Source organism: Colletotrichum karsti (assembly GCF_011947395.1).
Source record: "Colletotrichum karsti strain CkLH20 chromosome Unknown Scaffold38, whole genome shotgun sequence".
In the NCBI taxonomy this organism is placed as follows: Eukaryota; Fungi; Ascomycota; class Sordariomycetes; order Glomerellales; family Glomerellaceae; genus Colletotrichum; species Colletotrichum karsti.
The window spans coordinates 226,796-249,687 of NW_024065938.1; the positions used below are offsets into that span (position 1 = coordinate 226,796).

The 22,892-nt window shown below is 52.6% G+C and overlaps 4 protein-coding genes across 4 annotated transcripts; all 4 read left to right on the forward strand.

Moving 5' to 3' along the window:
• Positions 1-1,061: 1,061 nt before the first annotated feature.
• CkaCkLH20_10157 (polyketide synthase) lies at positions 1,062-11,815 on the forward strand (the record flags this gene model as incomplete). The annotated part of the gene is made up of 7 exons (XM_038892871.1): positions 1,062-1,572; positions 1,644-1,845; positions 1,899-2,144; positions 2,196-2,393; positions 4,389-9,576; positions 9,625-10,325; positions 10,375-11,815. The coding sequence occupies 7 exons, from the start codon at positions 1,062-1,064 to the stop codon at positions 11,813-11,815; spliced, it is 8,487 nt and encodes a 2,828-aa protein (XP_038741791.1).
• Positions 11,816-12,487: 672 nt separating this feature from the next.
• On the forward strand, positions 12,488-14,365 carry CkaCkLH20_10158 (uncharacterized protein; the record flags this gene model as incomplete). Its single annotated transcript, XM_038892872.1, has 1 exon — positions 12,488-14,365. One exon carries the CDS (start codon positions 12,488-12,490, stop codon positions 14,363-14,365), a length of 1,878 nt encoding a protein of 625 aa, XP_038741792.1.
• Positions 14,366-15,667: 1,302 nt separating this feature from the next.
• Positions 15,668-16,048, forward strand: CkaCkLH20_10159 (uncharacterized protein; the record flags this gene model as incomplete). The annotated part of the gene is made up of 1 exon (XM_038892873.1): positions 15,668-16,048. The coding sequence occupies one exon, from the start codon at positions 15,668-15,670 to the stop codon at positions 16,046-16,048; it is 381 nt and encodes a 126-aa protein (XP_038741793.1).
• A 773-nt stretch (positions 16,049-16,821) lies between these two features.
• CkaCkLH20_10160 (NADH: flavin oxidoreductase/NADH oxidase) lies at positions 16,822-22,719 on the forward strand (the record flags this gene model as incomplete). The annotated part of the gene is made up of 7 exons (XM_038892874.1): positions 16,822-17,050; positions 17,122-17,954; positions 18,024-18,110; positions 21,362-21,790; positions 21,843-21,995; positions 22,060-22,615; positions 22,670-22,719. 7 exons carry the CDS (start codon positions 16,822-16,824, stop codon positions 22,717-22,719), a joined length of 2,337 nt encoding a protein of 778 aa, XP_038741794.1.
• Between the last annotated feature and the right edge of the window lie 173 nt (positions 22,720-22,892).

Sequence of the window (22,892 nt, forward strand, 5' to 3'; positions counted from 1 at the left end):
AGGGGTGCCACGCCGCTGCATGCCTTTTGCAGGGTGAACGACACGAAGGATGCAAACGCTGGAGCCCTTGTGGCCTGATTCCCCTCTCACCCCTCGCTAGGGTCGAGACGTCAAGCATGGATTGACAGCCGCGGTTTCGAGCACGAGAACTGATGTTACCCTTTCCCGGCCGCCTCTCCGGCTGCCACAGGTCACATCGGACTCAATCATATGTGTGTTTATGCATGCGACACTACAGGCGAAGAAGCAAAGGGGTCACTTAGACGAAAACCTTGCCGCTCCTGGACGCGCTATTCGGTGCACTAGTTCTTCTTGTACGTTTTGTCTTAGCTCGGCAATGGCTCTTCGGCCTTCGATATGTGGCTGAGAAATGGTCGTGGATTCACATCGAATCCCGGCTTCCCGGTTTTCTTCTCAGGTGATCTCTTAAGATCGATCTCCTGTCTCTCATCTGCCTCATCCCTCCGAAGACATAGACGCCGCATTGCCCCAACCAACATCATGATCCCTTCAGCAACCATCCCCGAAGTAGGATCTTACCAGCAGTAGTGTGAACCGATTTCAGCCCTGCCTCCAGCCAAGAAACCTTACTCGACGGAGCAATTCTGAGCCCAGGCCCCTGCGCGCGCCGTTCCAACACCACGAACCCCGCCTACACCGCTTGACTCGAACGAACTGCTCGTGTTGGCTCGGGACCTAACCAGAGCTTAAGCCAGGATAACCCAGCTTAGAGGTAGTGCTATCAACCGGCGAAAGGCAGCTGGGGTACGACGCAACGTCAGAGCTAAAACTGCAAGCTGCTGTCGTTTCCTTCTTTCTTCCAAACGCGACTGTCGCTGGGTTCTTCCTAAGCATCGTCTGGCTCATTAGCCAGGAGCGACGTCGATATAACGTCTTGAGAAGCCTACATGCGCTTCTGCTGAAGCAACACGAAGTGTCGAGATGGGCGGAAGCAAGCCCCGCAGCCACGGCGGCAGCCCTCGCGGTAGTCCTCAACGTGACAGGACAGGCGGTAAGTCCATCTCCTGTGTGCTCCTCGCAAAGCGGTAACGCATCAGATCATGGTCGCAAATCGTTTTGCACCAATTCCATTCTGTATTGACGGCCTGGAAATAGCTACTTCGCCAACAACCACGGGCGCCGATGACAAGCAAACGACGGCCACGACGGTCGATCCCGAAGCTGCCGCCACGACAACCGCGACTTCAACAGAATCGACTGCTGCCGTCGAAGTTGCTGTCAATGCAGACCCTATTGAAGCAGGCGGCGTCGACGACGAGGACGAATTCGAACCCAGTATATTTGACGGAGATTCTGTGGGCGATCAGACGGACTCGACTTCGGTTACCTCGAGCGTTTACGAACATAGCTTCCAAAACGGCCGTCGGTACCACAAGTTCCGACACGGGAGATATCCGATCCCAAACGACGAGACCGAGCAGAACCGGGAGGATATGCTGCATGCTATGATGCTGGAAGTCACCGACGGGAAGCTGTTCTTCGCGCCTATCAGCGATAATCCGAATAAGATCATTGACTTGGGGACCGGTACGGGAATCTGGGCCATTGAGAGTGAGTAATACCCGACCAAACAAGGAGGAAGAGTTGTACAAATACCACAATGCTGACGTCGACAAACCCAGTGGGCGACAGGTATCCCAGTGCCGAAATCACAGGGCTCGACCTGAGCCCTATCCAACCTCAATGGGTGCCTTCCAATGTCAGGTTTCTGGTTGACGACGTGGAAGACACATGGCTGAACGGAAACGATTTCGACTTTGTACATCTGCGCAATATGGTCCCCATTCTAAAGTCACCAGTCGGACTACTCAGGAACGCGTACGAGTACGCCACCTTCTCTGATGGCTGCAGTTGTGATAATGCTAACAAGACGATAGGCATATGAAACCTGGCGGCTGGGTCGAGCTCCAGGATGTGGATGGTCAAGTTCATTGCGACGACAACACGGTGCCAGAGGATTGGCCACTAGTCCGTTTCACGCACCATCTGGTCGACGCGTTTGCGAAGTTTGGCACAAATTCACACGCCGCGGTATTTGGTCGGCAATACCTTGAGCAGGCCGGTTTCGTCAACATCCAACACCATACGGTTAAGCTGCCTTACGGAACCTGGCCGAAAGACAAGTGAGCAGACCGATTCCCATTAATAGGCTTGAGCTAATCCGAACCTCCTAGAACGATGCGTCTTGTGGGCATGTACTATCGTACGGCATGTGAGGAGTTTTTCCCGGCGGTTGGCGCCATCCACTTTGAATTGCTTGGGTGGAGCAAGCTGCGGATGGAAGTCCTGTTTGCCGAATGTCGTAATGCGATGAGAGATCCCAACGTCCATGCATACGGCAAGATGCATTTCTGGAGCGGACAGAAGCCGCGGTGAGCGAGATGGGTTTGACGGAAGGATACCCGGCAGAAGAAAAGAGGAGGATGAGGGCCATACCCCTGCTTTGCAGCATCGGAGACTGGAGTTCCTGAGAGCCGTTGCTTGCCTTGCATATGTCGTACTTCACATGAAATGGGCCACCTGCGGTCTTTTTCACATTTCTTCTTCCGACGTTGTGAGGTCCGGTGCGTGCTGATCTTCAATGTTGCCAAGGGTCTGCGTAAGCGCCAGGCTTCGTGTCATTCTCATCTTTCGATGGAGGCCCTACGTTTTCTTTTGCATAGTATCATCACGCATACGACGAAAGCACTCATTGGTCAGTCTTGACAATGCTTGCATGAGCACAGAGAGGCGGGCCTGAGGAGATAGGAAAGGGTCATCGTAGCTGCAGAGGTGGTGGGGGATCGGGTGCTTACTGCATTCAATGGTCTGCATGGTGTTCGTTGGATGCGATGCCCGCCTCTCGTGCGTTGTTTGTTTAACGGCCATGACCTCTCGGAGCTGTGTGCATTCTTTTTCAAGAATGGTCAGACCTGACCTGTGTTTTGATCGTCGTTCGTCATCCATCATCCCTTACAATTTTCTCCATCTGAGAGTCTCACGAGTGAATGTTTCATTTGCGAAACGGAATGTTCGTATCGATTGGATTCTGGGCACTTTCTTCCTTTTTGCCGAGTCTGAGATTGGTTGGGGCAGACCTCATGTCATCGCTGGGCAGAAATTCGAATGCGCACCGCCACGGGGCGGCCGCCCCCGACTTCGGCCGTCACGCAGCGGGGCGGCACGGTGCGGCGCGGTACCCTCAATTGCCAAAAACGGCTCCCGGAGTGGGGACGCTAGCCGGTTGGAGCTCCGGTCCATGCGGCCACCCGGCGGCAGCAATCACATCAATTCTTGCGTGCTTTTCAGGATGAGATGCAGTTGGAAATTCTAGATAAACCAATGGAGCATATGACATTCTTGCTGTTACGGCCCTCTGGCTCTACGATATGGCCAATCGCTCACTACATGATCTCAGACTCGACGTGGAACAAGCCAACGTACACGGAATGAGGAGTCAGAACCTAACGGGCAATCCCTTCCGATGCACAAACAAACAAATATCACTACTCACAATATTTGGCAATAGAGTTCACTGTCATCACTCAAGTTCACAATCGCTGCACGATGGTCAGAAGCAACGCGTCGGCCCACGAATCTATGCCGAATTGATAGGGTGAAATGGAACTTTGGTCTGTCATGCTGACGTGGATTGAGATCGCCCGGAGAGGGTATGCACGAAATCGCGGCGGCCGTAGCTTACGTTGGATTCAAGATCAGCTCGCGTATCATAAGCGTAGACCAGTCGTGTTTGAAAACGCATCCTTCAATAGTCTTTTCAGCTCATGATGCACTGCAACATCAGAGACATGAGTCGAGTTCTTACTCGACACGGGTTTAGTAACCAAGACAAGACCTATCTAGCGCTGACTAAATAGACGAAAGAGTCTTCAGATTGGTCGTCTTTGAGACTATGAATAGGACGTTAGGCTATGAACGGGAATTGAACATAAGTTGTGATGCCCGTTCTCTGAAACCATTGGACACGCAATGCGATGTTAAGGTCACATAAGATAGAGTTCATCCTCTCACAATTCTGATTGTCAATAAAGCTTTTGATTAATCGAATGATCTGGTCAAATTAGATCACAGTTGAAGTTTAAACACAAAAGCTCGGGCACTTGAACTCATCATGGCCCCCTTCTTAGACGCAAGCACGGATACTTCCGAGGTAAGTCATTCTTTTTCGTGAATACATCTGGCTAAGCAAACATGAATCCATTTCAGACCAACGGACAGGCACCATGGGAAGGGAGTTCACCCGGAGCTGCAGAGCCCATTGCCATTTGCGGTATGGCGTTGAGGCTTCCAGGTGGCATCGCAACTCCCGACCAATTCTGGCAGTTTCTTGTGAATAAACAAGACGCCCGAAGTCCAATCCCACACAGTAGATTCAATGCTGCCAACTACTACTCTGAGTCAGGAAAACCTGGTCACATCAAAACTCAGCATGGCTACTTCCTGGACGAATCTGTCGATCTTGCTGCGCTGGACACCACCTTCTTCAGAATGCCAAAGACCGAGGTTGAACGAGCTGATCCTCAGCAAAGACTTCTCCTTGAGCTCACCAGAGAGTGTTTTGAGAGTGCTGGTGAGACCGACTTCCGCGGCAAGACGATTGGTACCTTCGTCGGTTGTTTCGGAGAAGACCACCTCGAGATCCTCAACAGAGACACAGAAGTCGTCGGCCAGTATAAGATAACGGGGTATGGCGACTTCATGCTCAGCAACCGCCTATCATACGAATACGACCTCAAAGGCCCTAGCATGACCATCCGGACGGGTTGTTCCTCAGCCTTAATCGGCCTTCACGAGGCATGCATGTCCATCAGTCATGGCCAATGCAACTCGGCCTTGGTGGCCGGGTCCAATCTCATCATGGCCCCTAGTATCTTCGTCAGTATGTCTGAGCAGGGCGTGCTCTCACCAAACGGATCTTGTCGAACATTTGACGCTGCAGCCAATGGCTACGCCCGCGGTGAGGCCGTCAACGTGGTTTTCATCAAACGGCTCAGCGATGCTATTCGTGATGGCAACCCGATCCGTGCCGTCATTCGTGGAACGTCCAGCAACGCTGACGGCAAGACCCCGAGTCTGACAATCCCGAGCTTCGAGAGTCATGAAGCAATGATCCGACGTGCGTATTCCGCAGCGGTAATTGACGCATCGGACATTTCGCAAACCGGTTTTGTGGAATGCCATGGTACCGGCACAGCTGCAGGAGATCCAATTGAGACCACCGCCGTTGCGAAGGTCTTCGGAGACTCCGGTGTCTACATTGGCTCTTGCAAGCCTAACATCGGCCATTCGGAGGGTGCATCTGGTATCACGTCGTTGATTAAGGCGGTGCTTGCCTTGGAGCATCGGACTATTCCGCCGAACATCAAGTTCGACATCCCTAATCCCAAGATTCCGTTCGACAAGAACAACCTCAAAGTCCCCGTCACTCCTACACCCTGGCCGGAAGACCGTATAGAAAGGGCATCAGTGAATTCTTTCGGCATTGGCGGCGCTAACGCCCACGTCGTCATTGAGTCGGCCATCAGTTTCCTCAGGGCTGAAAGCCCATCAATGAGAGAGCTGTCCGCCTCTCCGGAGACATCAGCTCACCTGGTGGTCTATTCTGCCAACACAGCCAATTCTCTCCGACGACAGGTTGTCAATAATCAGAGGTACATAAGTGATAACCCAGCAATGCTCGACGACATCGCCTACACTCTGTCATCTCGAAGGATTCATCTACCCCATCGCGCATTCTCTGTGTTTCAAGATGGTTCGGAACTGAGTACCTCACCGTTTGCCAAGGCGTCCCCATCACCAGCCGATCTCGTGTTGGTGTTCACCGGCCAGGGAGCGCAATGGCCAAGAATGGGCGCCGAACTTTTGAATACCAACGAGGCGTTCGCTCGTTCGATTCGACAGATGGATAAGATCTTGAGCATCCTGCCCGACGGTCCATCTTGGACCCTTGCAGATGAGCTCATGAAGCCTGCCGAGTCGAGCAGCCTTCACAAGGCGTACCTGGCTCAGCCCGTCTGTACTGCTGTACAAGTAGCCCTTGTTGATACTCTGAAAGAAGCCGGAGTTATTCAAGCGTTTGCGGTCGTCGGTCATTCATCAGGTGAAATGGCAGCCGCTTATGCATCCGGAAGACTCACTGCAAAGGAGGCCATCATCGCAGCCTACTATCGCGGCATCGCTTCCTCTGAAGTTACGAAGTCCGGCGCCATGGCCGCGGTCGGCATGGGACGGGCTCAGACTTCGAAATTCCTGGTTGAGGGTGTGGTCATCGCTTGCGAGAACTCGCCGTCGAGTGTCACGGTCTCCGGAGACGCGGACCGAGTAGAGGAAGTTCTTGCAGAAATTCGGAAGACGCATCCTGAAGTATTGGCTCGGACTCTGAAGGTCGAAAAGGCATATCACTCTCACCACATGCAAGAGGTCGGCGACCGGTACATGTCTATGACATCCCCTTATCTCAGCAGAAGTTCGTCAATCGAAGGCACCTGGCCGTTGTTCTTCTCGTCAGTGACCGGGGAGAAGCTTCAAGTGGATGAGCCGACGAATGCGAAATACTGGCGGTCCAATCTAGAGTCACCAGTACTTTTCGACTCGGCTGTCTCAAGCATCATCGCAGAGCATCAGAGTAGGGGCAGTAACAAACTCGTGTTCCTTGAGGTAGGACCCCACTCAGCCATGGCGGGACCTCTTCGACAGATCCTCAAAACATCATCTCTCGACTTGGCTTACGCATCATGTCTCATTCGCTCAAAGAATTCCACGGAGACTTTCCTTGCAGCAATTGGTCAGCTGTGGCAGCATGGAGTGAGCGTGGACTTCAACCGGCTCACCAACCCCAAGGGCAATGCCCATGTCGTCACCAATCTGCCTTCATACCCCTGGCAGCATGACCACTCTCTTTTATTCTCGAGTCGCATTTCCGATGAGTGGAAGTTCCGCAAGTTTCCAAAGCACGAGATCTTGGGTGTCCGTGTCCCGGAAAGTAGCGAGAATGATCCAATTTTCCGCAACGTCTTGACACTGAACTACGTTCCTTGGATACGCGATCATAACATCAAGGGAGACATCATCTTTCCGTGCGCTGGGTATGTCGGTATGGCTGGTGAAGCCGCGAGACAACTCCATACTGGTGATTTTGCTGGGTTTGCTATGCGCAATGTGGTCATTGACATGGCCATGGTCCTCAGCGAGAGTAAATCGACAGAAATTATCACTAGCCTCCGTCGTGAGAGACTCACGGACAGTCTAGACAGCTCATGGTGGGAGTTCACGATTGCTTCCCACAACGGTTCGACCTGGTCGAAGCATTGCAGCGGTCAAGTCAAAGCACTGGAAGATGCCACTAGACACACGACCAGAGACCCCATGCTCAAACTTCCTCGCCTCATCGGTCCTGGAAAGTGGTACCAAGCACTTCGAAATGTTGGTGCAAACTACGGACCCTACTTTCAGGGGTTGAAGGATGTCGCTTGCTCTCCGACCGAACACAGATCTCACGGTACTGCTACCCACACCATATCGAACGAGTCCTACTACTCTGTACACCCAACCAAAGTGGACTTCTTTCTACAGCTCTTCAGTGTCGCTGCCGCCAAAGGTGTTGGTCACAAGCTGGACAAGATGAACGTTCCAACGTTCATCGAGTCATTGGAAGTCTTCACCTCAGATGCCGAGATCGAGATGGAGGTTCAAGCGACACAGTCGCCTCGCGGTGTCATCTGCGGTGGTGGTGAGGGGATTACTTCCGATGGCAGACTTGTGCTTGCGCTCAAGGGTGTGAAGCTGAGCCCGCTGGAGAACGACACATGTGAAGAGGATACCGACCCTCATGCAGGTGCACGAACATTCTGGCAGCCGGATGTGGACTTCTTGAAGATGTCCGATCTCATCGAAGCTCATCCTAGTCAGGATAACCTTATCCATACTCAGGATCTCACATTGAACTACATTCAGTGTGCCTTGAGCCGACTGGATGGTGTAGAGACCATGCTTCCACATCTCGTCAAGTTTCTGAACTGGATGAAGAAGCAGCCGCTGCCTGAAAGGGTGGTAGACGTCGAATCCACTTTCTCGTCGATGTCTCAGATTGAATCATTCGGATCTTTTGTGGTGGCTATGAAGAAGGTGCTCGACAATATCGTCCCAATCTTCCTTGGCCAGGCTGAGCCCCTGGAAGTTCTCATGCCTAACAACGTCCTCACCGAGGTCTACAACTCGTTGAACATCACCGATAGACGACCGCTATTTCAGGCTTTTGGTCACTTGAAGCCTAATCTCCGAATTTTGGAAATTGGTGCAGGCACTGGCGGAACCACGAACAAGGTCTTGGAATGGCTGAGAGGTCCGACTGGAGCCCTGCTTTACTCTGAGTACACCTACACGGACATCTCGGCGGGTTTCTTCGCGACTGCCCAGGAACGGTTCAAGAAGTATCCGAACATGACTTTCAAGCCCTTGGACATTTCCAAAGATCCGATCGAACAGGGTTTCGAACCTGAATCATACGACCTGATTCTCGCCGCCAATGTTCTCCACGCGACCCCGAGCCTTCAAGGGACCCTCACCAATGTTCGAAAGATATTGCATCCGGAGGGTAGGCTTTACATGGAAGAGCTTTCCCATGACGCGCTTCCTCTGAACTTCGTGATGGGAGTTCTCCCGGGTTGGTGGCTAGGTGAAGAAGATGGGAGACCCGATCAGCCGTACGTCACTCCCGATCGATGGGACACCGACCTTCGAAAAGCTGGCTTTGATGGTCTGGACAACATTGCCTACGACTCTGAGCGTCCGAACAACCTGCTTGCCTTCATGACTGCGAGACCTACGCAGCCGTTAAGGAAGTCCAGCGCGGTAACCATCCTGCATGACGCAAAATCGACAGACCTTGCAGCAGACCTTCAAAAGCGATTGGTCAGCATTGGTTGTGAACCCTGCCTTCATGAGATTGCAGACGGCCCGCTTCCTACGACTGCTAAGATCATCACCACTCTCGACCTGCAAGGTCCCTTCTTGAAGAACATCGAACCCGAGCTCTTCGCAGCATTTCAGTCTCTTGTGGCTCAGGCATCTACGTCGAATGCTGGAATATTCTGGCTTACGCGACCTTCTCAATTGAGATGCGCAGATCCAAGATGGAGTCAAATCATTGGAACAGCGCGATCCATCAGGACTGAGCTGAACATAGACTTCGTGACTTGTGAGATCGACGAGTCCAGCTCCATTTCCACCGCAATTGAAGTCTTCCGGAAGTTCTGCCGGCAAAGGAAAGATTCTCATCAACCAGAGTACGAATACAGCATCGAGAAGAATGTTGTACATGTCTCACGGGTGTACCCCGCCAACGTCAATGATGAACTACGCCAGACGCCGCATGTGACTAGCGAGAGGGAGCAAGGCGGACCGTCAGACGGGAAACGTGAGGATCATACTGTCCTCGACTTACGTATCGGGAAGTACGGTCGGCTGAACACACTCAGTTGGAAACCCAGAAGGACGAATGATCTGGCTGGTGATGAGGTCATTGTTGAGTCGAAGGCCGGTGGCATGAACTTCAGGGTAGGCTCACTCTTCGACTCGTTGCTTGATACATCTGACATGAAATAGGACGTCTTGATCGCCATGGGCATTGTCGATCCCATCAACACGAACATGGGACTTGAAGCGGCCGGTATTGTTCGGCGTATTGGCCCGGAGACGAAAGAGCTTGTCCCTGGAGACCGGGTCTTCATCTTTGGTGGAGGCTGTTTCTCGTCAAACATACCGATCACCGAAAAGTTGTGTGTAAAGATCCCGGATAGTCTGAGCTTCGAGGAAGCCGCGACGATGCCGTGCGTCTTTTCAACAGTCATTCACGGACTCCTCGAGGTCGGCCACCTTGCTTCGGGCGATTCAGTACTCATTCACTCGGCCTGCGGAGGCGTCGGGCTCGCCGCGATCCAGATTTGCAAGATGATTGGTGCAGATATCTTCTGTACGGTGGGCAACGAGGAGAAGGTTCAGTTCCTTGAGTCCTCGTTCGGCATTCCAAGGGACCACATCTTCAACTCGCGCGACGCCTCATTCTTACCAGATACTCTCAAGGCCACCGGCGGAAGAGGTGTTGATGTAGTTCTCAACTCCTTGAGTGGCGAGCTGCTTCATGCGTCCTGGAGCTGCGTCGCCGAATTTGGTCGGATGATTGAGATCGGAAAGCGAGACTTCATTGGTAATGGCAAGCTGGCGTTGAATCCGTTCGCTCTGAACCGAAGCTATCATGGCGTGGACCTTGGACATATGATCGATGTCAGGCCGGAGAAGGGCAATATGTAAGTGATGTGTGGCATCGGTGTCCGAATATTGCTGACTTGCCTTTAGCCTGTTGAAAAAGATTGTCCAGCTTTATGAGCAAGGCCATATCACTGCTTTGAGTCCTATCAAAACATTTAAAGCGGATGCGGTTGAGGAGTGCTTCCGCTACATGCAGAAAGGCCAGCACATCGGCAAGATTGTGCTGCAGATGGAAAACATTCCACGCACCACGGCTAAAGGTTCTTTGCCCACGCTCACTTCAAAGTTTGATAGCGAGTCCAGCTACCTTCTTGTTGGAGGCTTAGGTGGTCTCGGCCGACACGTCTCAAACTGGATGGTCGAGCACGGCGCAAAGCATTTGGTCTATCTCTCACGTCAAGGTAGCGATGCTGAGGAGAACCAGAGCTTTTTCCGGGAACTTGAAGCTCAAGGCTGCTCCGCAACAGCTGTTAAAGGCAGCGTGGTCAACATAGCCGACGTTGAACATGCCATCGCGACATCACCACGGCCAATCCGAGGTGTGATCAACATGACCATGATTCTGCGTGACCAGGGTTTCACCAAGATGACACACGAGGAGTGGACTACGGCTGTGAACCCCAAGGTTCGAGGAACTTGGAATTTGCACAAAGCATCCGTGGCGGCAGGCCTTCACCTGGACTTCTTCCTGCTTTTCAGCTCCATCTCTGGAATCTACGGGCAAGCGGGCCAATCCAACTACGCGGGGGCGAATACATTCCTTGATGCATTCGTCCAGTACCGCCACCGTCTCGGATTGACTGCTGCTTCGCTTGTTGTAGGCGCAATGACCGACTGCGGATACCTCGCGGAGCATCCGTTAATGTTGGAAAAGCTGATGGCACAAGGAGTATTCGGTGTTCAGATTCCACAACTTCTCGATTCCCTGGCTGCCGTTATCAGCCCATCGAAGCAGGCCCATATGTCGACGCCCTCGAGCTTTGTAGAGTTATCACAGTTGATCTTCGGCCACCGCAGCACAACGTCACTATCCGATCCGTCCAACAGAGTCACTTGGAAAGAGGACCGCCGTATGGGATTTTACCACATCGATGACCTCGCAAAGACCGGAACCAGCAGTTCTGCCTCCAACTCGAGCGCCCTGCAAACGTTTCTCAAGCTCGTACTTACGGATCCAGCAGTTCTCTCATCTCCAGATGTTCCCGCCATGTTGGCAAGACAAATCGCAACTCAGCTGTTCCGACTTCTCCTGAAGCCAGTGGAGACTGAAGAGGAGATTGATGTCAACATGTCACTCCAAGATGCTGGGTTGGATAGCCTGGTCGCGGTGGAGATGCGAAGTTGGTGGAAGGGGGTTTTCGGGTTTGACATCAGCGTCTTGGAGATGCTAGGCATGGGAAGCCTGCTTGCCCTGGGTGAGAGGGCGGTGAAGGGCTTGCGGAGCAGCATAGCTGAACACGTCGACGAGAAGGGCGATGCAGTGGAGAAGCATGACACTGAGGGTTATCTGAAGTTGAAGATGCCGTGATCTAAATACTCAGCTGTAGGATAAGCATTGATCTGCATTTTCAATGGTATGATTGATTGTTTCAAGACTTTATAAGTGGAGTTGGCTTTGCGACCTTGCTGGCGGTTCATGAGTCAGCAAACGTCTCCGAGAACTGCTCTTCCGATCAAATGTAATTCCTGCAGTTATACGCATTTTACTCACTCACATATTTGATGCCCGTGTAGTTGACAGGTGTGGATATTGTGGCCCATGTCTTGCAGCGCTTTTGATAGTTTCAACAGGCACCCTTTCAACCTGGTCGCTCAATGTTCTGCAATGATCTTGGTAAGAAGTCAAGATAATGGGAACACGAAGTATTAAGCGTTTGGCAGCATTTACTTATGGAACGGCGATAAAATTGGTGTTGTTCAGATGTTATCGCAGCTACGAGTCCTAGCTACCTACGCTGCCTAATAAGCGGAACGCAGCCATAGCCCCTGCCAATAGGCTGGCGGTTTCGAGTTGGCTGATCCAACAAGCCACCAACACCATAAAATCCGTCAAAAGTCCCAAAATACCCCTGCATTTATGTCGGTCCAATACCGAGACCCCTGTATGGCTGCCTATCCCATTTAAAAAGAAGATTTCCCGCTAGTCTTGGAAAACTTCCCGCTTCTTTTCTCTCGTCGCCCTTATGTGCCCGTCGTCCTCATGGCACAACATCGAAAGCCCGTCTCAGCAGTCAATGAGACCGACGCATGGCTCGGAGACCTGTTTATCCAACCAGGCGGTGGAAACCCGAAAGCCAACGATCCACTTGTCTCCGAAAGAGAACAGGATGACAAGAGCATCAAAATCGATTCGGCCGAACAGGCACATCAGTGGCAGACCGGCCGCCGAAAGCGAGTGCCCGTAGTGGCCGGCTTGGCTATTACGACAACTTTGATCCTATCATGCACCATGATCGTCATCGTTTTCCGCGCCGACGGATCCCGGACTTCGAACTGGAAAGTCTCGCCTGCCGTATTATCGGCTGTTGTTGCCACGTCGGCGAACATCCTCATCCAAATGGCGCTCGCCCAGGGCATCGCGGTATCCTGGTGGAGGAGGAGCATAGTGAAGCCAAGCTCGGCTCGAGACCTGCACACTCGATGGGTCGTTGGGCAAGGATTCTTCGACGCCATCAAGGAGAGCATTCTCCGCGGCCCCAGCTTTGCTGCTACGGCTAGCATTGTGGCTACGGTCGTTGCCATCAACTCGCCCCTCATTCAACGGGCACTCACGCCCGCCGTTGACACATTTTATACGGAAGATGTCGACTTTGGATCTGTCAAAATCGCCAAGTCTCTTCCTCGGGGCTACTCAGGGGTTTGGGATCACGAAACTCGGACGATAGGATTTCCGACCTGGGATTTCCAGAACTCGGCCACCTCATACCTTCAGCAGTACAACATCCGCTTCTTCTCTGTCACGGACTATCCATACTACAACGGCTGTCACGGCACATGTTATACGACGATAAGAGGACCCGGTCTGTCCTGGGATTGTAAACAGTCCTACATCGACTACGAAGACCTCACCACCTCCCCTCACAACTTTGACAATTTCACGGACGTCCTGCTCAGTGAGTTTGAGTACAGCGAATATCCAAATTACACGGTTAGCTCTGAAGGATCGAACATGACCACGGCGACAAAGGATGTGCCACGGAGTTTTACGTACAAGTCTGTATGGAAGCCAACCTCTGGCTATCCGGACAGTGAGCGAGGTATGAGATTGAACGTCAGAGAATGCACAATCACCCCTGCAACTGTAGACTATCCAGTAAGGATTGTCAACGATTCGATGGAATTGGGCGGTTACACTCCTGGGTACGACGACTTCGACAAAAGCCGGGTTGTTTCTACTGAGACAATCGAAGAGATGCGAGCGGATGTTGATCCCTTGGTGACTTCTGAACACGGCTCTTCAACCTACGGCGGCATCGCATCGTTTCTCAGCAGACGTTTCGATTCTCGTGTCAGCGTAAAGCTGAACAACGGCTCCTGGACTCAGAAATCAACCGGACTTACGGGATACGACGTCATGTTTTGGCGCAATGGTACGTCTTTGCCCGAAATATTCGGAGACCCGAGTCACGATGTCTTCATGGCGACGCGGGACCTGATGTTTCGTGCGGCCATCTACTTCCCGAATTCAAGGCCGCTCTGGGCCAATCACACACAGCCGATCAGCGGAAACCAGCAAGAAGTGGCGGCCATCTACGTCGCCAATTATCCGTTTCTTTACGCGGCAGTAGCCATCACCATAATCACCGGCCTGCTGATCACACCGCTCTTCTACGGCTTTGCGGACTTGGGCAGGAAAGTTTCAATGTCTCCACTCGAGGTTGCGAAGGCGTTTGATCCGGTCCATCTGCGTGAGGCAGCCTCCAACTCGGATGCTGATGGCCTGCTCAGAGCCTTGGGTAACAAGCAAATCAACTACGGCATCAGTCACTCATCGGATAAAGATGACTCGTCGACGCTTATTATGGGAGCGTGGGAAGCTGTACAGAGACCTAAGCCGGGTACAAGGATTGAAAGGTGATATTAGAAGTGCACCATATGTACACAAGTTCAATAGTAAGATGCAAGCCTGTTCTGGATCTCATGATCTAAGAGATATCACCTAGGAGAGTTCGAACAATGCTTGGATGGTCGACCTATGTCTTGATTTCACGCTGACCAATTCAAATGATGGTATGTAATTATCAAGAACGGGGCGGTTTAAGCGGATGGCCGGAGCCCTTGTCCGCCGCTCCGCTCCGAGAAGTCCCACTTTACACACGGAGGCTCGGAGGTATTGCAGGGAGAAACTGGCCACGCCGTATTTAAATTCATGCCCACTTTTGAAATACAAAAGAGGCCTTGCTTGACTAAATATATACAAGAACGAACAGAAGTTGCTGGTAAAGTTGACGTGTCGAACCGACAATTCAGCTGTCTGAGCTCATATGTTCACTGAAGCAGGTAGTAGAACTTCAAGCTAGAAAGCTTTTCCGGACTGGCCATGCGGGGAGCACCGAGTGCCAATTTCAAGGCTTATGTGTCATTCGCCTGTTGCCGCCACCATCGCGTGATACTGAGCCCACGACTGGGAGAGGCGGCGGTCAAATGGCTGTCGTCACGGTGCTGGCATTCTGAATACCAACTTTTCGCCCCCAATTGTACATGAATGCAGATTATCCACATAATAAGGCCTCCGACCCCATGGTCGGGATGGGCCTGTGCGACGAGATTCGACTTGTCTCAATCACCAAGCCGACCATCGCGGCGCTTATTTCATTTCTCTCTGATGGAATCGCAATATGACTGACCCTTCAACGGTCCGGAAGCGCCGGGGCCCTCCCTGATCAGGCTCTCTGCTGGAGGGCGAACCGAGAAGCCTGGGTCAGCTGAAGCAGGGATCATTCCTCACTAGCCCTACGCGTGACCAGTGAACCCCGGCGGGCTTATCGTCGAGCTCCGGGCATCGATCACGAACTGTCCGGGGGACCGATGCTTGATTGGACCTTCTGCATTGTTGAGAGCACGTGGAGTGGGCTGAGCCATCAAAAGGCGCCATTTTCTGACCCCTCATGAAGAGATTGGGGCATATCTTGAACCCTGAACCGGGCGGCGGCACAGCATTGCGAACTGGCTCAGCCACCCCTGTCCAGAGTCGATTCAGCAGTTCATATTCAGGCTGCCTCCCGCGCAATGTGGTCAGAGGTTGTCTCGTTTCCTCTTTTCTTCTTTCTGGAATCACGAAATCCAACCAAAACCCATCATCGGAGAGAGGGGGACCCATCTCGCAAACCATTCAGAACGACAGTCTCAACTGCGAACCAATCCCGCGAAACTTGTCACAATGCGAAACCCATTCAGAGTAAAGAAACAACGCCAAACCTGGGCGGGCAGGCCGAGAGCCCTCACACTCGACGACCCCGTTTTCCAGGGCTGGGACGAGGAGGAACTAGAGTTCAAGCCGAAGTACCAAAAGTCGGATGAAGATCTCCAGAAAACATCAGCAAAGACCGACGGCGGCGACGGCGCCCCGATCTCAAACGAACCCTCGGCCTCCCACTACAACCACGACAACACGCTGGGTTACGCGCCCATTGCTGGGGCTTTTTCTGGCGGGGAGGCTGCAGGATCAAGCAGCGCAAGCGCTCCTGACCACGGTTCGGCGGATACTGCGTGTGCGACCCAAAATACCGGCGACGGTGGGGATGGTTCCACGTGTCATTGACGGATGAGTCCGTCGGGCGATTGAAAACGTGATTGACGGGCCATGCCACCAGACACCTTGCAGTGGTGGCCGGCGGATTCTTGCACGACTCGGGGACAGCGTGTGATTTTGGAGTTATGGGAATGATTTTGCTCTCGCGTTTCGGTTCAACGATTGGATATTGGAGTTTTCGGTTGTAAGGCGTCCGGATTAATATCGATACCCCCGAGAAAGGATGTCGTTGAAGATCCAGTCGCAGACGACACATGGGCGAAGAGGCCTATTGGGAGCAAGTTTGTCACGATTCTGAAATGGACTGGAGTTTAAGGAGGCTAGTATGAAGATTCTAAAATAGTACAACATATCCATTGAGTTTATCATCTATCTATGCAGCTCTCCACTGCCTGATAGTATTTCACCTATCTCAACCCCCATCAAGGCCTATTCCTTATCTTTGCAGCCGGACCTGGAAGCCGGCAATCTCCTTATCGCGCCCCTCTCCGGGCCGGCTCCTCAACCCCGGGTGATGGAGCTCATGATCCAACCCCGCAAAGCTTGGTCGGAGGAAGCCAGGAGGTCGTTGGGTTGTATCCAATGCCCAAGGTTCAAAGTTTCTTAGCTTTTATCTTACTTTCGTACCTATGTAACGTCAACTTCGCTATTTGATGTCCTCACTCCTCGTCGTCAGCCCTTTTCCCGTTCCACTCGGCCTACGTCCTTTCGTATCGTAGAAAAGCTTGGCAATATTGGCCGAGTTGCAACGTCTTACGCCGCGATTTCCTGCCGCGCAAAGTATGGAGGTCAAATCTCAGGAGGACGTCGAGGTGGGACGGCGTGAACATGAGTCGGATCACAAGATCGGCATCGTCGAGGTCGACCACGGGGCCGATTCTCAATTGCAAAGACGACTGGGCAATCGTCACATCACGATGATTGGCATCGGCTCCTCAATCGGAATGGGCCTCTGGCTCGGAAGCGGGAAAGGCCTCATTGCAGGTGGGCCGGCTGCCTTGTTCATAGGATGTGAGTCTTTTAGGCCCTCCCGGATCGCAATTATGATGTGCGCTCAAGACAACTAACAGCAAGATCTACAGTCATCATCGCTAGTTCTATGGTGTGGGCAGTTTCACAGTCCATTGGAGAAATGGCCGTCATGTATCCTCTGCCCTCAGCCTTCGTCCAGTGGACCAACAAATTCGTCGATCCAGCCGCAGGTTTCGCTCTTGGGTGGTGCTACTGGTTCAACTACTGGATCGCCGTCGCCAACGAGATCCAGGGCATCGTGACGGTCTTGTCCTTCTGGAACACCTCGGTGCCGAAGCTCGCATGGATCTCAATATTCTGGGTCGTCATTGCCCTCATCAACGTCGGTGCAGTCACCGTCTTCGCCGAGGTCGAGGTCATCATGGCAGCCATCAAGTTCGGCTGGATATTCGTCGTCATTATTGCTTCGATCGTCATCTCGGCGGGCGGCGCTCCGAACCACGAAGTCGTCGGCTTTCGGTACTGGAGCGAAGCACCTTTCCTCAACGGATTCAAGGGATTCCTTACCGTCATGCCCGTGTGCATCTTCGCGCTCTCGGGTTCCGAAACGACTGGCCTGGTCGCGGCTGAGCTCGATAACCCACGGAAGGCCGTCCCTAATGCGGTGAGATCCATTGCTCTCCGGCTTGCGATGTTTTATCTCATGGGTTCCTTGATGATCACGATCACTGTGTCTCCAAAGGAACCCAGTCTTTTCGGCAATGGGGCTCATGCTACCGACGCCTCTCCCTTCGTCATCGCCTTCAGGAACGCAGGCCTCGAGCCGCTTGCCCATATGATGAACGCCGTCATATTCTTATCGGTATTATCTTCCGGCAGTATCAACGCATATGCAGGTTCTCGTACTCTGGTAGGACTCGCTGAGATCAGCATGGCGCCTTCGGTAAGTGATCTCCAAGCTGATGTGTCTCGAAACCCCTCCTTACTTTCCTTTTCTAACCGTTCCGAGTAGTGGATGAAGAAAGCTGACAAATGGGGTCGTCCGTGGTTTACTCTGGTGCCAACACTCCTAATTGGGGGCGGTCTCTCGTACCTAAACGTAAGTCACACGGGAGCGGAAGTCTTTGGTTGGCTCTCGAATTTGGTCTCGCTTTTCACGCTCTTCGGATGGTCGATGATCTGCCTGTCGCACATCCGTATGCGACACGCCTGGAAAGTGCAAGGAAGACGCGTTGAAGACCTACCATGGAGGACCAGAACGTGGCCATGGGCTGCTTACTGGGGACTGGCGTGGTGCGTTATCTTGACCGTTGTTCAGTTCTATCTGGCAGTCTGGCCGTTCAATGGTGAGACGTCGGCGAAGACCTTCTTCTCAACCTACGTCTCTGTGCCAGCTGGCATCGTCATCTACATTGCCGCCAAATTCTTCTATGGAGGTCGCCGCTGGCTTGATAGCCGAGCTATAGACTTGGACTTAGACCGCCGGTTCTACTCGACTGAACAAGAAGACTCAGAAGTGAGGAGGTCGTTGCTTTCTAGGCTTCTGAGGCTCTCTCGGTTGTCTCATTCCTAATCAGAACTGCACAGGTCAACTTGTAAACATCCAATGACGATTCTGAAGGAAATAGAGCGGGTTCATGGTCGTTGAAATCGGACGTCATGAGGATTTCACAGGGTATATTGGGAGGCAAGATGTGACAAATGATAGTGATTACAAACAGGTCTTTGTTCAACCTTAATATTGTAGTCAACTTGTAGTTTCCAGCCTATTTCTACATGTAATAAAAACGCACAAGTTTCTAACGCCTATACTAAGCATAGTTTATAATTTCACTTAAAACACAAGGTAGTTATTAGAGCAGCACACCTTAAACAGAAGATGAACTCAGAAATCGCTCGGACATTGAATGAGGTTCCGCCAACGTCGTAGGTGAGAGTTAATGAATACTTCGGATGAAGTTATAGTGTTGTTTGAAGCTGTAAAGTGTCATGTTGGTGCCATTGACTTTCTGTCACCGGTTCAGGCATGTGATAGAGTAGAGACATTTCCCCTCTAGCTGATGCCCGCGACACTGTCTATTCTGGCTTTCTCATCACTTCCGAAAGGTTACTAGCGCTAGATCAAAATTGTAAACTAGCGGGAATGCAATCCCTAATAACCAAAAATACTTAGAGGCAGCGTCAACATATCACCCAATAGGATGAAACTTCTTTTTACAGCCTGATATGCTTAAACCCTAAAAGGTCGAATTGTCCTGCATTCAAACTACTCGAAATGCCTTTGGAGTCCCTGAGATAGCCTTTCTATCATTGGCAAGGTTGCGCGATTAGACTCGTGAGAGCAGCGCATAGTTCTTTCATCTGCAAAACACCCATTCAAGTTGCCAACCTTTCAGTGGATATTGTCGTGGAACACACGCTGTATTCAACTCGAATATCAGATTTGAATTTCAGGTCAACTGTCGAAACCTTTTACTATCGTATCTCTTTCACATACTGTCTCTGCAAGTAAATGTGTTCAACCACGATAGGTCTCGCCTTGGGAGTGAGGAAGTCAACTTTTCTACAGCAAAGGTTTCCTGCATTCAATTGAGTAATTCACGTAATGATTTTGTTGTTACAAATTTGGGTGGGAACGCACGTACTTGGCCAGGGCTTTGGTTACATAGCATGTGAGGAAGTTGTACGACATACATCAATTCTCTAGATGCCATCTCCACAACACTCTTTTTCCCACCCGCACTCATTGAGGCCACATGCGACAATCTAATGCGAAGAAAAGCTTGCGAGATAACTCAACGTACAGTAAATGTGATTCTGTATTTCAACTGCATAACATGAAACATACCCAATGAAAACAAAGCTCCTCTTCGTCAACCAACTCTTCCACTCCCCAGAAACTGTGAGACATACAACTAATCACCTCCGACTTCCCAGCCCCCCCCCCCCCCAGATCGGCACCCGGCCCATCTTCCCGCAGACCCACGCGGCATGTCGGCGAGTCGGCGAACCGCCGAACCGCGACGACCCTCGATATTAGCCCGCGTCCCGCGGAACAGGGGGTCCCAATCCTGCCAGTTCACCCGCATGCCCACCGTGCCACGACACGCCGCCCGGCTGCACATCACAATCAGTTTGTGCATGTGCGAGCAAGCCACTCAGACGCGAAGCGAGGCGCGGCGTCCTGCACGGGTAGAGCTTAAATTCTTTTTAATGCGGCAATTTTAGTGCGCTGGAGTTCTCGTGCAGGTGTTCCCCCCTCGCACGAGTTGCGGGTAGTGTTTTTGTCTCACTCTCTCACCGAGTTGTACGGATATCGGTGCTGCGTCGCGTTCGCTCTTTTCTCGGGTGCAGCACGGTTTCGGATCCGTACGTTTTTTGCCCATCATCTGGTCGTTCTCCCGTATCATCAGCGAGACGCTCGGATTTCTCGACGTCTCTTCGTACTCGCGATAACTTACCCAATCCCACACTGACTAATCCCGCTGACATTTTTAACCGCGCAACGTATCCGTACATATGCTAAAGTACCCTGCGTAAGCAGCTAAGCCAAGAAGGGGTTACGAAAGACGGTTCGTGTATTTGCTTGCTTGCAAATGCCACGCCCTCTGCTTATGGTCTGCTTATGTACACAATGTCATAACAAGGGCGACGATATTATGCAGTCTGGGTGAGACGAACGCATAATCCTTTGTGATCCGTCCACGGAACAGGGGTTAGCACCGCAAACGGCTGACTTGTCGGAAAAAAGGAATGCTCTCTCACTCTCTCGCGTAGTTCCGCGCCTGTGGCGTCATCGGCATTGCAAGCTGTAGAATTGGCCCGATGACAGACGCAAACCGCCGACATTTCTCACATGTCGGCGGTTGAGGGCATTAATCAGCTCCGTGCGGCTCAACTCCTTCGCCGTCTCTCAGATAGCATCAAATCTCACGATTTCTCAAAAGGAGTAGCAAACTAGATATAAAGTCTTCGCCGTTTCGCTCAAGTTTCAGACGGCATCTTTTGAAGCATCACAGAATGGCTTAAAGCAATATCCAAAGTCCCACCGGCCCGCTGCTCCTATCGAGACCAAGCTTTAATCGTTCATCCCACAATTGCCCTCCCGCCTCCAACCCCAAATCCTAAACAACCCCCACCGGATCGATCGAAAATGACGAGAGTCGAAGCTCCCCAAGGCGCGGACCAGGCTCCGGTCGATGGAGCCCTGCAAGTCTCTGAAACCTATCTCATCAACGAGGGGGCCAAGAACGTACGTCTTTTGATTCACGCGAAAACTACCACATATGCAATCCCCGTATTCGGACCCAGCCCAGACTACATGTAACTAACATAACGCCCGGACCAAAGGTTCCGTACTTCACTCCGCTCCAGCACCCGGCCGCCGGGACGGCCAGGGATCCCCAGCCCGAGGGCACGCTCTTCTCCCCGCTCACGCTGCGCGGCCTGACGCTGCACAACCGCGTCCTCGTGTCGCCCATGTGCCAGTACTCCGCGGACGAGGGGCGCATGACCGCGTGGCACACGACGCACCTCGGCGGGTTCGCCACGCGCGGCGCCGGGCTGGTCCTGACGGAGGTCCAGTCCGTGACGCCCGAGGGCCGCATCTCGCCGGAGGACCTGGGGATCTGGGACGATTCTCAGGCCGAGGCCGCGAGGGAGGTGATTGACTTCGTGCACAGCCAGGGCGCGTTCATCGGGGCGCAGATTGGACATGCCGGGCGCAAGGCTAGTACCATCGCGCCGTGGGTCGACCGGAAGGCTGTCGCTGGGGAGAAGGTATGTGACTGGTGTCGAGTCCCGTTGAGACGTATTCGCTGACTTGGTCTAGGGACGAGGATGGCCCAAGACAGTCATCGGACCTTCTGCAGAGGCCTACACAGAGGCGACCTACGTGCCCAAGGAAATGACCCTAGACGAGATTGAGACTTTCAAGACCCAGTGGGTTGAGGCGGTAAAGCGAGTCGTTAAGATCGGCTACGATGTAAGTTGATGACGAGTGGACTTGATTATTGTCTCACAGCCGGCGGCTAACCGTATCCACCCAGACCCTCGAGATTCACGCCGCGCACGGCTACCTCATCAACCAGTTCCTGTCCCCGACCTCGAACCACAGGACCGACAAGTACGGCGGCAGCTTCGAGAACCGCGTCCGTCTGCTAGTCGAGCTGACGGAGCTGACCCGCGCCAACGTCCCCGAGGACTATCCCGTCCTGGTCCGCCTGGCCGCTACCGACTACCTGGAACACGACCCGTCGATCCCGCAGTGGGAGATCACCCAAGCCACTAGGCTCGCCAAAATCCTTGCGGACAAGGGTGCCGATTTTCTGGATGTCTCCGCGGGGGCCAACGACGCGCGGATGAAGGTCGAGGCTGGACCGAAGTACCAGGCCCATCTCGCCGCGGCCGTGAAGAAGGCCGTTGCGGGCACCGGGACCTATGTCGGTTCTGTCGGTGGCATCGCCACTGGCAAGGAGGCGAGCGAGGTTCTGGCCGATGGACAAGCTGACGCTGTCCTCGTCGGAAGGGCTTTCCTTAAGAACCCCAACTTGGTCTGGTCCTGGGCCGACGAGTTGGACATCGACATTTACGTGGCTAGTCAATGTGAGTTTAGAAGGTCTTCATTGAGTTTGGCTTTTGGCTAATTTTGAGTTACAGATGGGTGGGCTTTTGGAAACACCAGGACTCACCGGCCCAGTAAGCATTAATGAGCTAGTACCCAAGCTTCAACTGGCCATGCAAAATTCTCCATCTGTATATACTGTTGTTGAAAGTGGTTTGGCTGGGTATTGTTGAAGTGAGGTTTGAGAATGCTGCAACTTGCTGCCTTTGTAGTTCGCAACTGTAGTCCTAGTAATGCCACGGAATACTAGTCTCATCT